The 16,925-nt window shown below is 42.3% G+C and overlaps 1 protein-coding gene and 1 pseudogene across 40 annotated transcripts in view; one reads left to right on the top strand and one right to left on the bottom strand.

Annotated features, from left to right (window-relative positions):
* Nucleotides 1-421: 421 nt before the first annotated feature.
* LOC129017618 (26S proteasome non-ATPase regulatory subunit 7-like) lies at nucleotides 422-1,390 on the bottom strand (annotated as a pseudogene).
* A 5,413-nt stretch (nucleotides 1,391-6,803) lies between these two features.
* CEP112 (centrosomal protein 112) overlaps nucleotides 6,804-16,925 on the top strand; it is a 598,860-nt gene continuing 588,738 nt past the window's right edge. For 12 of the 40 annotated variants that reach the window (XM_063656453.1, XM_063656451.1, XM_063656462.1 and 9 more), the window contains exons 1-2: nucleotides 6,901-7,425; nucleotides 15,785-15,898. In XM_063656453.1, the coding sequence (XP_063512523.1) occupies nucleotides 15,793-15,898 (106 nt within the window). In that variant the 5' untranslated portion in view covers nucleotides 6,901-7,425; nucleotides 15,785-15,792. Of the gene's footprint in view, nucleotides 7,426-15,784; nucleotides 15,899-16,925 lie in introns of all 40 variants that reach the window. The other 28 variants (XM_063656470.1, XM_063656452.1, XM_063656456.1 and 25 more) reach the window with 12 other exon arrangements.

The following is a 16,925-nucleotide window of genomic DNA, read 5'->3' as shown; positions in this document are numbered from 1 at the left end:
CAGGATTGCACGTAAGTTTTTTCTCCTTTAAACTTTCCAGTATTTTTCAATTTCCTTATAAGGGAAATGAAACTTTGAAACCATGAAAACTTTTTATTTTTATTTTTTAATTTTATTTATTTATCTTTTTGAGACGGAGTTTCAAAAAGAAACTCCAGCCCAGGCTGGAGTGCAATGGTGTGATCTCAGCTCACTTCAACCTCCACCTCCCAGGTTCAAGCGATTCTCCTGCCTCAGCCTCCCGGGTAGCTGGATTACAGGTATGTGCCACCATGCCCAGCGAATCTTGTATTTTTAGTAGAGACGGGGTTTCTCCATGTTGGTCAGGCTGGTCTCGAACTCCCGACCTTGGGTGATCCACTCGCTTCGGCCTCCCAAAATGTTGGGATTACAGGCATAAAAAAACTATTTAATACACGTTTTACTTTTTCTCCTCTTTCTTTACATTACTCTTTTCCTTATCTTTATCTTTCCCCTCGTCAGCTTTTCTATCTTTTTGCTCTCTTCTTTCTCCTGCCCTTCTTTCTTGTCTGCATCCTGGTTGGCAATCTCGTTGTTGATAAGGTTGTGCAGTGCGACCACAGGATGGATCAGTGAGGCCAAGTATACTACCACCATCTGGTCGTTGGTCCTCAGGTAAAAGGCTTTAACAGGCTCCTGCAGGCTAACGTCTGGCAGCAGGTTGAAGACGTCCTGCAGCTCGTAGATGATCTGGTGGTTGATGCGCAGCTTGCCTGTGGCTACTTTTTCCAGGTAGCTCCTGATATCCAGAAGCTTGGAGTTCAGTACCTTGAAACCATGGACCTGGTTTGTGATCCGCTGGGACAGAGTGCCCACCATTGTGTTGTGTCTTTGATGTCTCGTAACAAGTGTTCAACTCCAACTTCCTCAGCTTACTCTGCTCCAATTTCACTGGTCACGTGTTCAAATGTTTTCAAGATTGGAGTTCCATCATCTTGGACTTCTTCCACTGAAATGTACGCTTCTGTGGGCAGCCCTAGGTCCTTTGGATTCACGTCAATAATGATCAATACCGAGTTAGGATAGTATCTTTTCGTGAGTTCATTGATGGTAATGTCATTCCTGTGTATTTTCAGGCCTGTGTGGTACCAGCCAACTATTCTTTCTCTGGCATTGACTTTCTTAAACTTTCCATACATGTTTTCCAAATAATCATGGTCTAAAAACCACATAGAATTGTCTTTGTCATCTTCATCAAAAGGAACTGCAAAACTGTTCAATACATCAAGTACTTTCTTTTGCCATGACCCCCAAAACACACCAACAACGCGCTTCTGGATTCCAACCTTGCCAATTCGGTTGAAATGATCCACCAGGCTGAGCAGCACCGGGGGTGGCCCACCACCTTCTGTACTGCCAGCTCTGGCATCGAGACACACCTCGCCCAGGCCTGGCTCCCTGCGACCTGCAAACACCGGCAGCAGTAGCGATTTCCCTGAGGCTCCATCAGGCCCAGGCTCTTCTTCTTCCCTCAGGTTTACACTTGACTTTGCAAAACAAAAAAACCAAATAACAGTGGCTTAAACAAACAAAGGTAATCTCTAGGTCTCCTACTATAGTTACTTTAATTTTACGGAGCAAGAGTTTAAATTATACAGATTTGCTGGGTGCGGTGGCTCACGCCTGTAATCCAAGCTCTTTGGGAGGCGAAGGCGGGCGGATCACCTGAGGTCGGGAGTTCAAGACCAGCCCCACCAACATGGAGAAACCCTGTCTCTACTAAAAATACAAAAAATTAGTCCGGTGTGGTGGCATATGCCTGTAATTCCAGCTACTGGGGAGGCTGAGGTAGGAGAATCGCTTGAAGCTGGGAGGCGGAGTTTGCAGTAAGCACGCCACTGCACTCCAGCCCGGGCAACAAGAGCAAAACAATGTCTCAAAAAAAAAAAATATATATATATATGTGTGTGTGTGTGTGTATACAGATCATCAGATTTAATCCTTCAAGATGCAGGTTAGTTTAAATTACATATGAATAATTATTATCTTTCTAATTAATAAAAGCTCACATTTTCCTGTTGATTTTTTTTGTAGAGAATAATTGAATTCACATTGTTCAATGTCATCTAGACTAATTCTTAAGTTTATATTTTGAAAATAAGCAGATCCCTTTCAACATGGGAAGTATAGCACAATTATCTTCCCACACAGAAGAGAAAAACAATTTTTTTTAGGGTCCTCTTTATACTACCATTATCAACAATGTCACCATTTGATTTTTAAAAATTGAGATAAGATGTCATTTGTTTTTTAAACAAACCTACTTTCATTTAAGTCATTTGTAGCTGTTAGGAAACAATATTTTCAATAGAAATAGTGTTTCAATGTCACCCTCTTTTTATCAAAGATAAAACAAGGTTCTGTATATATTTTCCTATACTGACTTTATAAGCACAGCACAGTGTTTTCTTTATTTCCTCTCTATCCCAAAACATGATTTATATACCTTTTTTTTTTTTTTGAGACAGAGTCTCACTCTGTCACCCAGGTTGCAGTGCAGTGGTGTGATCTTGGCTCACTGCAATGTGCCTCCTGGGTTCAAGCAATTCTCCTGCCTCAGCTTCCTGAGTAGCTGGGATTACAGGTGCCCACCACCAAGCCTGGCTAATTTTTGTATTTTTAGTAGAGACGGGGTTTCACTATGTTGGTCAGGCTGGTCTCGAACTCCTGACCTTGTGATCTGCCCACCTCGGCCTCCCAAAGTGCTGGGATTATAGGTGTGAGCCATCGCGCCCAGCCACATTATTTATGTACCTTTTAAGCCAGGTGACATAATCTGAGTTGAAATGTGGTTATTTGGTATTTGTCTTATTACCTCCTACTATCTCATAAATTTTGGAGGGTGGAGACTTATCTTTTTTCTCACAAGTCCAGAATCTTTGTTGTAGTTAGAACCATTTGGGTTTACCCATCGTTCAGTCCTCTGAGAAAATAACCCCAATCCCTCTCCCCAAAGTGCAAAGATGAGCTAAGAAAGTCATGTTTATACAATAGGATGCCCAATCTCCTGGCCATATCTCATTGGACTAATTGTGCTTACCTGATTCAAATTAGATCACTCAGTTTCACTCTCCGTAGCAAGAGATTTATATTCAGAAAAGTTAGTTTTCTGGGTTTCTAGACTGGAAGCTTTATGCATAGGGTGGCCATATTCTACCACATGTGCAGAGAAAAGCACGAAAATTAATGTGCATTCACTTGGTGATTCAGTGAACATTTATGGATTGTTTCTGTATGGTAGGTACCCTGCAAGGTGCTGTCTGTGCAATGGTGAACCTAACAGGTATCGTCTTCATTCTTTTGGAAACTATAGGCATTTTTAAAAGATTACACCTGGGTTGGGTGCAGTGGCTCACCCCTGTAATCCCAGCACTTTAGGAGGCAGAGGTGGGTGGATCACTTGAGGTCAGGAGTTCGAGATCAGCCCGGCCAACATGGTGAAACCCCATCTCTACCAAAAATATAAAAAATTAGCTGGGCGTGGTGGCACGCACCTGTAATCCCAGCTACTCTGAAGGCTGAAGCAGGAGAATTGTTTGAACCCGGGAGGCGGAAGTTTCAGTGAGCTGAGATCACACCACTGCACTCCAGTCTGGACGACAGAGCGAGACTCCGTCTCAAATAAATAAATAAATAAGTAGATTACACTAATTAATATTTGATGACAAATTTTGATAAATGCAATGAAGAAAAGAGAACCAGGGGATTTGAAAGGAAATAAGGGCTGGTTTGAGAATCAGTGAAGGCCTCTCTGAGGTACTGATATTTAAGCTAAGGTGAAGAGCAAAGTGTCATAGCATTTCCAGTGGAGGAAACATTCCCTTAATATGCCTGCATATATCTGATGTTCAATAAATGTACATTGAGTTGGAAGATTATTATCTTTGTGCAGTAACTAGACATAGAAGGAAAATACATTGATTACCATAGGTGTTTGGCCATAAAACATTTATAAGACACTGAATTTTTTAGGCCACATAAGCCTGGAGCTACACTACAATGGTGACAAGAGAATATATATATATATACATATATGTATTTATTTTTTTTTTTGAGACAGAGTCTCGCTATGTCGCCCAGGCTGGAGTGCAGTGGCATGATCTTGACTCACTGCAAGCTCTGCCTCCTGGGTTCACACCATTCTCCTGCCTCAGCCTCCCAAGTAGCTGGGACTACAGGCGCCCACCACCATGCCTGCTAAATTTTTTTTTGTATTTTTAGTAGAGACGGGGTTTCACCTTGTTAGCCAGGTGGGTCTCGATCTCCTGACCTCGTGATCTGCCCGCCTTGGCCTCCCAAAGTCCTGGGATTACAGGTGTGAGCCACCACGCCTGGCCGACAAGAGAATATTTATGTGGCTTCATCCTTGAGGCTCCTGAATAGGCTCTGAGTTCAGCAATTTCTTCCCAAATATTTGTAGAGGTCCCCAGGGTGAGTCACATGGGTGCTCTGTATATGACGGAACTACCCTATCATAGTGCTCTGTCTCTGACTGAGCTACTTGGGAGGCTGAGGTGGGAGGATTGCTTGAGCTCAGGAGTTGGAGGCTGTAGTGAGCTATGGTCATGGCTCTGCACTCCAGCCTAGGTGACAGAGCCAGGCTCTGCCTCTAAAAAAAGAAAAAAAGGAAATTCTCAAAGGAAGTTCTTCACAGTGTAAGATTAGGAATCACTCTCTTATACAAAGAGGAAGACGCTACATGAAGGGCAACTCATGGCCAATACTTTGCTTCATGAATCATCACTTTCCCCTTCAATTTTGCATATTGCCATTGAACCAGATCTCTTTAGGATGACTTGCTTTTTCTTTTTTTTTCGAGATAGAGTCTCGCTCTGTTACCCAGGCTAGAGTGCAGTGGCGTGATCTTGGCTCACTGCACCCTCCGCCTCCTGGGTTCAAGTGATTCTCCTGCCTCAGCCTCCTGAGTAGCTGGGACCACAGGCATTCACCACCACGCCTGCTAATTTTTGTATTTTTAGTAGAGACGGGGTTTCACCATATTGGCCAGGCTGGTCTTGAACTCCTGACCTCATGATCCGCCTGCCTCAGCCTCCTAAAGTGCTGGGATTACAGGCATGAGCCACCATGCTCAGCCAGGATGTTCCTTTCTAGGAGGTTCCTTGGTTCTCAGGTAAGGAGTTTCCAAGTGAAACTTGCCTACCAGTCATCTAAACATGACGTGTAGGCTTGAGTTCTAAGGTGAACACAGCTCAGACTCAAGCTGGTATCCCTTTCATGTTATATACACATAACATAAATAATAAAAATCTATATGCATATCTTAATATTTTTATTTGCATGTGTGTATATATGAATGAAAAATATATAAGTGAAAATGATATATATAAATGAAAAAAGTGACAATCAGCTTGTTCTTAAAATTGGGAAGGGAGATCTACTCATCTTATTTTCACCTAAGTAGAGGAAATATTTAAAGACATTTTTCATTTTCAGTTATATTTTTCTGCTATAGTTATTTCCTCTGAGATGAGCTTGAGCTTGTTACATTTTTTCTTTGATTTATCTTCTATTTATTTATCTTCTATTTTTCTTTTCATGTTCATTTAGACACCATTTGTCAAATTCATTTCATATTCTTTCAGCAATGCCGTTTATGATTCTAAAAATTGCATATATTTATTATGCACAACATTGTGAAATAACTAAATCAAGCTAATTAACATAAGCGTTGCTTCACATACTTATCAATTTTGTGATGAGAACACTTAAGATGTACTCTTTTAGCAATTTTCAAGAACACAATACATTGTCATTTACTATGGTCACCACGTTGTACAGTAGATCTCTTAGACTTATTCCTCCCATCTAACTTAAATTTTGTTTCCTTTGACCAATATCCTCCTCCTCCTGAGGCTGGAGTAGAGTAGTTTATCTTTTTTTTTTTTTTTTTCAGACAGAGTCTTGCTCTGTCTCCCAGGCTAGAGTGCAGTGGCGCAATCTCGGCTCACTGCAACCTCTGCTTCCCGGGTTCAAGCAATTCTCCTGCCTCAGCCTCCCGAGTAACTGGGATTACAGACGTGTGCCACTACGCCTGGCTAATTTTTTGTATTTTTAGGAGAGACAGGGTTTCACCTTGTTAGCTCGGATGGTCTCGATCTCCTGACCTCCTGATCCGCCCGCCTTGGCCTCCCAAAGTACTGGGATTACAGACGTGAGCCACCGCGCCCGGCCAGTTTATCTTGAATGTATTAACTGACTGGTTAAATTCCGGCAATTGCATGCTTGATTTTGCATCCTTGATTCTCAGTACTAATGATCTGGATTATAGATCATTCCCTAGTTATAAACATGTTCAAGTGTGCTTTTGAAAACTAAACATTCTTAAAAGCATTCTGTACCCTTTATTTTCCTTAGCATGATTTGTCTTTGAGACAAGGAAGAGCTGTTGGTGTTAACTCCAGTGGGATAGGTTTTAACAAGAACCTTTTAAAGAATTTGACTTGGGTTTTGATATATCAGAGAGTGAGGAAATTTTCACTTGAGACTCATTCAACTCTGATGTCTGTCCACATAACGGATCGCCCCTTCTGTAAACATCCTCCAGCCGCCCCATTTTCTGTGCTCTTATTCTTTCGCCACGGCCCCTAAGGTGATCATAAGCGACTCTGCGCGGGATGCGGGAGGGGAGCAAGATTCAAACTGTGGTGGGGTTATCCCGGAAGTTTCGACTGGGGACCCGCCAAGAGGCCCGCAAGCTGGGGTGCGAGTCTGTCGGCTGCTAGGCCAGCAGGAGCGTCGCCATGGCAACGGGGCCGCGCGCACGCCGCCGCCTGTGGGCGGAGAAATGCCCGCGCGGAAGTCTCCGCCCCCACCCTGGGGCACCGGTGGTCGCCGCCGCCGGGAACGTCGCCATGGCAACCGCACCGCAGGCTAGAGGGGTGGAGTAGGGGGCGGGGAAATGCGAGGGCGAAAGTCCCCGCCCCCGGGCTGCTGGGCGGCGGCGACCCAGCGGCCCGCAAGGATTTGAAACCGTTTGGCAGGGGCGGCGGTGGCGGCGGCGTTGGCGGCAGCGGCCGAGCGGAAAGCTTGCGTGTGGTGGTGCCAGGTTCTCGTTTTTTTCCGAATTTCCTTCCCCCGCCCCTCCCACCAGGTTCTTGAGTGGAATTTTGCCCCGGTGGCTGCCGCCCCTCCCTTGCGGGCCCGTTCGGGAAGGGGCGTCGCCCTCAGGCCCTGGGCCCGTTCTCCGGGCCTGGGGGGCGCGCGCCCCGGGGGTCCCGGCGCTGCCCGCTGTAGTGTCCCCGGCAGGCAGAGCGCGATCCAGGCCAGGACGGCTTGGGAAAGTTCTAAGTAAAGTTTGATCAGCCGGTTTGATCGGTCTGACGTGGTCCAGGAGTCTGACCCAAAGGCTTGCGACTGGGAGAGGAAATCTGTGTCCTGGACAAGGTAGGAGCGCGGCCTGGGCCTGGGCCTCGGCGGGCTGAGGAAGGGACTGCCAGGAACGGCACCGCTGGAGTTTTCAATTCCGTCCCAGAAACGAATCTCAGAACAATCAGCTGGAGTTGCGGGGACAGAACCAGGGCGCTGGTTGGTTTGCAGAAAGTCATAGGCCGCTTGGAGAGGCCCTAGCCCAGCACCGCCGCATGTAGGATGCTACCCTGTGTTTCTGAGTTAAATATTTTTAAGTGTTCAAGAGAACGACATAAGTAAATGTGAACAGCTTTTCTGATCATTGCACGGCTATTTTTGTTTGTCTTTAATATTTTAAGATGAGTCAAAATAAGATAGAAAAGGCACGTTAAATTCCATGAGCCTCTCCACAGTGGTCAGGCTGCAGCTTAGTGGAATGCATGCTGTTAATAATTTGTGCAGTGTTCAGGCCCAGCTGTCACTGTCCCCTAAGAACCTAGGTCAGTGATTTCACCTCACTTAAGCCTCAGCTTCCTTCTTCCTCTGTGAAATGACCATGGAAATGGTGCGGAAATGGTAGGGCCGGGCCAGAGAATAAACTGAGATTTGTTTCTAAAGCACACACTGAGCTACGGGTAGAGTCAGGGAAGGCTCCTGTCAAAACATCCACACGTGTAAGCCAGAGAAAATGTGCACCTGTAATCCTTTTTAATTTGTCGACGTTTCCAGTTTTCTTTAATGACCCACAATATATTTAAAATATGATTTGATTGAACAAAATGGGTTTTACACAACTTCCAAGAACGTTTGTTTTGTTTGGCAAGGAGTGTGATATGAATGAAGTGTATTCTTTGCTTGGCAATTGTGACTGCTTTTTTTCCCCAGACCTTTTAATACTTGTGGCTTGGTTATGTTTGCTGACTCTAGGGTAGGTAAGCCCGTTTTGTAGCTGTCCAAAAAGAAGTTTAAAAAAAGACAACATGGGTGAGTTTAATAAAAGACATGATCCAAATATAGATTGTAGCTATAAGCAAGTGTCACCCAATTTACTTCTTTTTTATTTTTGAAATTATTTATTTTTTTGAGACAGTCTTGCTCTGTGGCCCAGGCTGGAGTGCAGTGGTGCGATCTCAGCTCACTGCAACGTCCATCACCTGGGTTACCTTTGAAATAATTTATATAACTGATAGGCACACTATAATTACTCTAAGCCTAAGCCAAAGATGTTGCTTTACTTATTTTTCAATTCAGTAATTTAAATTTTCAATTCTGATAAATGGTATGAAACTTTTGATAAGTTGGAACTTAGATACAATTTGTGAATATGATGTAATTTGTTTTTAAATTATATATTTTTCATTTTCAATTTTTTTTTTTTTTTGAGAGGGAGCTTTGCTCTTGTCACCCAGGCTGGAGTGCAGTGGTGTGATTTCAGCTCACTGCAACCTCCACCTCCCAGGTTCAAGCGATTCTTCTGCCTCACCCTCCTGAGTAGCTGGGATTACAGGTGCCTGCCACCATGCCCGGCTAATTTTTGTATTTTTAATTGGCCAGGCTTGTCTCGAACTCCCGACCTCAGGTGACCCTCCTGCCTCGGCTCCTCACCTGTTGGGATTACAGGTGTGAGCCACTGCACCCATTCCATTTTCAGTTTTTTTGAGACAGGGTCTCACTTTATTGCTCAGGCTGGAGTGCAATGGCGTGATCTTGGCTCATTGCAGCCTTGACCTCTTGGGCTCAAGTGATCTTCCCACCTCAGTGTCCCGAGTAGCTGGGCCTACAGATGCATGCTACCATGCCTGGCTAATTTTTGTATTTTTTGTAGAGACAGGGTCTCACTATGTTGCCCAGGCTTGTCTTGAACTCCTGGGCTCAAATGATCCACTCACCTTGGCCTCCCAAAGTGTTTGGATTACAGGTGTGAGCTACCACAGCTGGCCAATAAGATGTAATTTGTATAGCAATAATTCCTTGAAGGTTTGAAATGTTAGTTTTTTTGTTTCTTTTTCCATTTCTTTATTTTTTTGGAAAAAAATTAAGGGATAAGAAGAAGCAGATTTTTAGTTTTTACCAAACGTTACTTTGATTCTTTATTTTGTTTTTTTAAAAAATGTATACTTCAATATTGCATGTCAATATAGCAATTCCAATTGCCTTTCTACTTTTCAAAATACTGTTTTTTTTTTTTTTTTTTTTTTTGAGACAGAGTTTTGCTGTGTCACACAGGTTGGAGTGCAGTGGCACCATCTCAGCTCACCGCAAACTCCGCCTCCCGGGTTCAAGCGATTCTCCTGCCTCAGCCTCCCTAGTAGCTGGGAATACAGGCGTGTGCCACTTTGCCCAGCTAATTTTTTTGGTATTTTTAGTAGAGACGGGGTTTCACCATGTTGGCCAGGCTGGTCTTGAACTCCTGACCTCAAGTTATCCTCCTGCCTCAGCTTCCCAAAGTGCTGGGACTACAGGCGTGAGCCACCGCGCCCGGCCTTCAAAATACTTTTTAATTAGTTGGAGATATTGCTCACTTATATGTAAATGGTCAATATAATGGGTCTGAGAGCTAGAGGTTTCAGAATTTTAATCTGAGCTTTGTGCTTGATTTCATGATTTTGAGTTAGTCATTTAATGGTTGAATTTTAGTTTCCTCTAATGTTAAACACTAACATTTCCTGCGCATGTCAAAGGGTTTATTGAGAATTAGTGATTACGAGGAATCTTTTTTATTTAGCTTTAGCTATAGATGTTCTCAGGCAAATGTTTGCGTACGTGGGCAGTATATAGTCTTTAAGCCCTGGAGTACATCTAGGCCAGAGCTATGCTTTAAAACTCTGGGTTTATGAGTTTCCATTGGTTTGTTCATCCATTTGAATTGTTGCTTTTCAACATTATGATCTCACATCCAGCACTGGTATCATAGCCTTCTGTTACCAAGTGCATAACAGATGGAATATATTGTGTACATGTAAAACAAAACCAACCAACCAAACAAAAAATGATGAGTACCAGCTAATAAGCTAGGTACTTACTAAGATGTGTAAATCATGGTCCCTGCCTTCTAGGAGCTTCTCACAGATAATGGAAGATGTATACATAATAATACACAGATGTGTAAAAAAAAAAAACAGCATGATAAATGCTGTACACAGATGTGAACAGTTTACACTGAGAACAGAGCAACAGCCAGTCTAGGGCAAGGCGGGGCCAGCTTCACTCAGGTGACATTTGAGCTGTATTTACCTGACTCTAGGTGGAGGGAATAGCCTATGAAAAGGGGGTGGGATCAGATAAGGGGTCAGGGGGGTTTGACCATGGTGAGGAGTTCATTGTGGCAAGAGGGAAGTGGGCATTTGTGGGTTGGTGTAGTTAGGCAAAGTAAGTGTGTGTGTGTGTGTTTGTGTGTGTGGTGTGAGAGACAGGCCTAAATGCAAAGGTACTTGTATGCCTAACTTTGGGTTTGGATAGTATTCTGTTTTAGGCAGTCATGAGAGATTTTTAAACAGGAAGCGATAGGCTTAGCTTTGTCATTAGGAAACTCATTCTGGAGCAGGTGAAGAAAATGGACTCAAGTAGAGAAAACTGACAGTAGGGAGACAGATGATGAGGCTGCTGCAGTAGTTCAAGTAAGTGTAGGCAGGCCTTTATCTGAGATTGTGGCAGTGAGAATAGGGAAGCAGGCAGATTTTGAGATATTTCTCAGCATTTATTGATGTATTGGTTTGTGGGGGTTTAGAGGATGGCAACATTGAAACTTCTAGTTTGGGAGATGAAGTAGATGATGATGTCATCAAGCAGAGTACAACATAGATTTATGGAGAAAAACATCAAGGATTTTTTTCTCGGACATATAAATCTAGGTAATAAATAGGACATTAGTGAATAGGTCCAGGAGCTATTATAAATGAGTCTGGAGTTGCAAAGAGAGGCTGGAGTTTGAAATAAAATTTAAGGGCGAATGGCATGAAACGAATACTTGAAGTGATGGTACTGAATGCAATCACTAAGGGAGTGTGAAAAGTCAGATCAAAAGGAGACCAAGGAAAGAGCACTGGAGAGTCCATATTGACTGGTGAAGCCAGAGCCATTGAGAGACCGAGAAGGAACGATCTGAGGCAGTAGGGGAGCCGGGAGTGGATGGAACCACTGAAGTCAAAGAAGAGTTTCTTAGGAGCAGGGAGTTGTCAGCAGTGGAAGATGCTGTGGAGATGTCAAATAGGATGCAAACTGAAGACAGCCCTTTGGATTTGGCAATTAGTGGATCACGGGTGAACTTTGAAAGATTTTTGCTACCATGATGGAGATAGAAGAGGTAATATACAGGGAGTGAGATCTGGATAGAAGTTGATGAAGTGGAGAAAGTAAGTGGGTTTGGTGAATGGAATGCTAGAATGAGGGGAGATTTTTAAACAGGAAGCGATAGGCTTAGCTTTGTCATTAGGAAACTCATTCTGGAACAGGTGAGGAAAATGGACTCAAGTAGAGAAAACTGACAGTAGGGAGACAGATGATGAGGCTGCCACAGTAGTTCAAGTTAAGTGGTGGGCGGGCCTTTATCTGAGATCGTGGCAATGAGAATAGGGAAGCAGGCAGATTTTGAGATATTTCTCAGCTGCCATCAGAGGGGAAGGAGTCAGTGGAGATGGAAAATTTTACATAGCGAATAGGCAATTGATAGAGGACAGATAGAGGGAGAGTTATTGCGTCTGATAAAGGAGCAGAGGTGGAAGAGTGTTTTCTCTGAGAGGTAAGTTGAGAGGTGGGAGGAATAACATCTTGGGGTGGTACCACCTGACTATTATTTTTTCCATGAAGCAAGAGGTATGATTTTTAAATTGAGAGTTAGGAGAGGCTGGAGTTATTCAAGGGGCTGTAAGATATTTGGGAAAAGTTTTAAAGCTGCTTTGTGGAGTAGGAAATAGCAAGACTCCTGAGGGTTCAGGTAATGTTGGAAGCCATCTGACTACAAGGCAGTGCCATTTTTTTCCCAGCAACCCTGTAGAGCTTGAAGGAGGGCATCAAGGGACTGCAGCCTTGCCAAGTAGAAAGGAAAGATCTAGTGGAATAAGAAGAGAGCATTTAAGAGGACAAGAGGCGGCCGGGCATGGTGGCTCATGCCGGTAATCCCAGCACTTTGGGAGGCTGAGGCAGGCAGATCACGAGGTCAGGAGATCAAGACCAGCCTGGCTAACACAGTGAAACCCCATCTCTACTAAAAATACGAAAAATTATCTGGGCGTGGTGGCGGGTGCCTGTAGTCCCAGCTACTCGGGAGGCTGAGGCAGGAGAATTCCTTGAACCCGGGAGGTGGAGGTTGCAGTGAGCCGAGATCTTGCCACTACACTCCAGCCTGGGTGACAGAGTGAGATTCCGTCTCAAAAAAAGAAAGAAAGAAACGAAAAGAAAAGAAAAAAGAGGACAAGAGGCTAGTTTCAGACGGGTTTCTTTGCAAGATGACAGAGATGAGAAAGGGGAGTACGTGGTAGTCAGATGGAGCGTTGAGCCTCGTGAGGGATTTTGGGGCTGAGGGAGGAAGAGCAGTAGTTGGAAAGTGGCAGGATGGATCTTGATAAGTGTTTTCCTTCCATTGCATGGTTGAGTGGAGAAAGTGAAAGACTACAGAGGATGCATGAGAGAGCCGGTGGGGAGAGAGAAAAAGAGAGAGAGAATGAGAGAGATTATGAGAGACCTTGGCTTAGCTCTAATGACTGAGGAAAGTAAAGTCAGCAAGTAAAAGCTACGATTTACTTACAGAGACAGCGTAGAGAGAACTTTCTATGAAGAGGTTGTTGATGATGAAATGGTGGAAACCATTTGATAATGTGGTAAATATTAGAAGCTGGTTTAGCAGATAGAGGGTAGTTTGTGGAGCAAGATAGCTTATGAGGCAGAACAAAGCTTTTCACCAAATATAGAATTTGTAAATGGAATAAATGACAAATTGGCACTATTCATAATGTAAAGGTAGCGCACATCCCTATCAGGACATTTCACAATTTAAAGGAACATGTAGTGTGTGGATGTATTTTTAACTTAACAAATTTTGTCAAAACCTACACTTTTGATTTTTGGGATTCACCCCCTTTGTATTCAGTGTTTTTCTTGTTAATTAGAAGGAAGTATGATGACCAATATTTTACAGTTTTTAAAAAGGATTAAAAAGTTTAAATTTGGTGGGGTACAGTGGCTCATGCCTGTAATCCCAGTACTTTTGGAGGCTGAGGTGGGTGGATCACGAGGTCAGGAGTTCGAGACCAGCCTGACCAACATGGTGAAACCCCGTCTCTACTAAAATTACAAAAATTAGCCAGGCATGGTGGTGTGTGCCTGTAATCCCAGCTACTCAGGAGGCTGAGGCAGGAGAATCGCTTGAACCCAGGAGGCGGAGGTTGCAGTGAGCCAAGATTGTGCCATTGCACTCCATAGCCTGGAAAACAGAGCAAGACTCTGTCTCAAAAAAATTTTTTTTAAACTTATATACAGCAAATGCACTTTTTTTGGCATATAGTTCTATCAGTTTTTACACACTGTAGGTTCTTATAACTTCCTACATAGACAGTGTACAGAAAAATTCCAACATGCCAAATCATTTCTTTGTGCCATCAGTTTGTGTTGAGACTCTGCCCCCTCTGCTAACCCCATGAGCTGCTGATCTGTTCTTTATGCCTATATTGTTTGCCTTTTCTAGAATGTCACACAAATGGAATTAGACAGTATGCAGCCTTTTGAGAAGGGCTTCTTTCACTTAGCATAAGGATTTGAAGTTTCCATGTTCTGTGTGTATCAGTAGTTCATTCCTTTCTGTTGCTGAGTACTATGTTACTGTGTGGATATGCCACAGTTTATCTAGTCACCAGTTGAGGGACATTTGGGCTGTTTTCAGTTGTTTGATGGTTATTTAAAAAAAAATCACATTTGGATTTTTGTGTGTATATAGATTTTTCTTTTCACTTAGCTAAATACCTGGGAGTGGGATTTCTGGGTCATAGGCTGAGTGTATGTTTATTTTTGTAAGAAACTGCCAAACTGTTTTCCAGAGTGCCTGTACTATTTTGTATTTCTACCAGCAATGCATGAGAGTTTCTGTTGTTGTACATCCTCACCAGCACTTGGTATTGTTTGCATTTTTAATGTTAGTGGTATCTCAGTATAGTTTTAATTTGCATTTCTGTAATGATATTGAGCATCTTGTCATGTGCTTACTTGCCATCTGTATTTCTTCTTTGGTAAAGGGACTAATTTTTTTTGCTGATTATTGGGGTAGTTTGTTTTCTGATTGTTGAATTTTGAGAGTCCTTATGTATTCTCGATACAAGTCTCGTATGAGATGTATGATTTGCAAATATTTTGTTCTGGTCTGCGGCTTATCTTCTCAATTCCTTAACAGAGTCCTTTCCAGGACACTTTTTTTTTGTGAAGTTCAATATATCAGCTTTCTTTTTTATTTTTGGGATAAGGTCTTGCTCAGTCACCAAGGCTAGAGTTTAGTGGTGCGATCATGGCCCACTGCAGCCTTGACCTCTCACACTTTCAAGCAATCCTCCCACCTCAGCATCCCAAGTAGCTGGGACTACAGGTATGTGCCACTACACCTGGCTAATTTTTAATTTTTGTTTTGTTTTGTTGAGATGGGGTCTCACCAAATTGCCCAGGGTGGTCTTTAACTCCTGAGCTCAAGCATTCCTCCTGCCTGGGCCTCCCAAAGTTCTGGGATTACAGGCATGAGCTATCATGCCTGGTCAGTTTTTCCTTTTGTGGATAGTGCTTTTAATGTTGTATATAAGAAATTGTAGCCTTACTCAAGTTTGCAAAGATTTCCTCCCATGCTTTCTTCTAAGAGTTGTATAGTTTTACATTTTTACACTTAGGTCTGTGATTCATATTGAGTTAATTTTTATATACAGGATGAAGTTTAGGTTGAGGTTCGCTTTTTTTTTTGTATATGGATATCCAGTTGTTATGACATCATTTGTTGTAATAACTATCATTTCTTCATGGATCACACCTTTGTTGAAAATCAGTTTTTCATGTTTGTTTTGGTCTGTTTCTGGACTCTCTAATCTTTTCCATTGATCTGTCTATCCTTTCACCAATACCAATTGTCTTGACTACTGTGGCTTTGGAGTACATCTTAAAGTCTGGTAATGTGAGTTCTCCAACTTTGTACTTTTTCAAAATTGTTTGGGCTCTTTAGTTCCTTTACCTTTTCATGTAAATTTTAGAATTAAGCTTATCTCTACAAATAATGCGGCTGGGTTTTGATTGGAGTTGCATTAAATCTACAGGTCAATTTGGGGAGAACTGATATTTAACTCTTATGAGTTTTTTTTTTAATCTTTCTCATCAGAGTTTTGTAGTTTTCAGCATACAAAGCTTTAATATTTTGATTTAAAATCTTTTACAGATTGGATTATGGAAGTGGGAAGTGAAGAAGAAAAATGGGAGAAACTGGATGCAGAATTTGATCACTTTGTGGTTGATATGAAGCCCTTTGTTCTAAAATTACCTCATAGGACAGGTAAGATTATGTTTGAAAATTAGATTCTTAAGATTAATTTTTTTCTTTATATTATTTAGTCAAACCAATGAACTATCAACATGGAAGAAAAACTGAATTTCTCTAGTAGCAATTTTTGCCATTGACATAGGACTGTTTACACTGAGTTGTTCGAGGGTAGATAGACATTCAGTGATAATGTCCTGCCAAACTGTGGAAAGATCTTATTGTGATGCCTCGTCTCACATGTCATGAGCTTATAGCACATGGATCTCTAAAGTTAGCTACAACCTTTTTTCTTGCATCTTTTTCTTTTCTGTATGGAAATTTTTCTTGCAAATTTTTCTTCTTTCTATGGAAAGGGCCAGAGACAGGAGGAGCCTACTGTTCTCCTGTTCTCTGGCCCTTTTGTCTATCAAAGCAGAAAATAATCTATTGGTCTTTTATGCTTATTTGTTGGCAGAACAAAATCAAGTGTGAATAAAGTTTTGTTATTATCTTGTCTCCAATTCCTGGCCTGTTATTTCTAATTATGGAATGAAAGTCTTTTTCTCAAGTTAGAGAATTTTCATGTAACTTAAGACACTAGAGAGCAATTGGAGAGAATTTTGGGGCCTGGGAAGATTCTCTAAGCCGTAGTAGGTGTAAGATTGTCTGTAAAGGTAAATGTGACTTGGTAGCTTTTGAGTGGTAGGTTTGGAGTGGGACCAAGAAACTATGGCTTTTACTTTTTCTAAGTTGCCTGTTTCCCTGAGGTGTCTGAGTGGACTCTATATTCAGTGAGGAACTGACTCAGTATTAAATATAGCAATCCCCCCTAATCTTGAGGAATACATTCCAAGACCCCCAGAGGCTGCCTGAAACAGCTGATAGTACTAAAACCTATATACGCTCTGTCTTTTCCTGTACATACACACTGATGATTAAATTTAGTTTATCAGTTAGGTACAGTATGAGATTGACAACAATAGCTAATAATAAAATAGAACAATTATAACAATATAATGTAATAAAAATTGTGTGAAAGTAATTTCCCTCTTTCTTTCAA

This window comes from Pongo pygmaeus, chromosome 19, assembly GCF_028885625.2.
Source record: "Pongo pygmaeus isolate AG05252 chromosome 19, NHGRI_mPonPyg2-v2.0_pri, whole genome shotgun sequence".
In the NCBI taxonomy this organism is placed as follows: Eukaryota; Metazoa; Chordata; class Mammalia; order Primates; family Hominidae; genus Pongo; species Pongo pygmaeus.
This window is presented reverse-complemented; position numbering and strand designations above follow the sequence as displayed.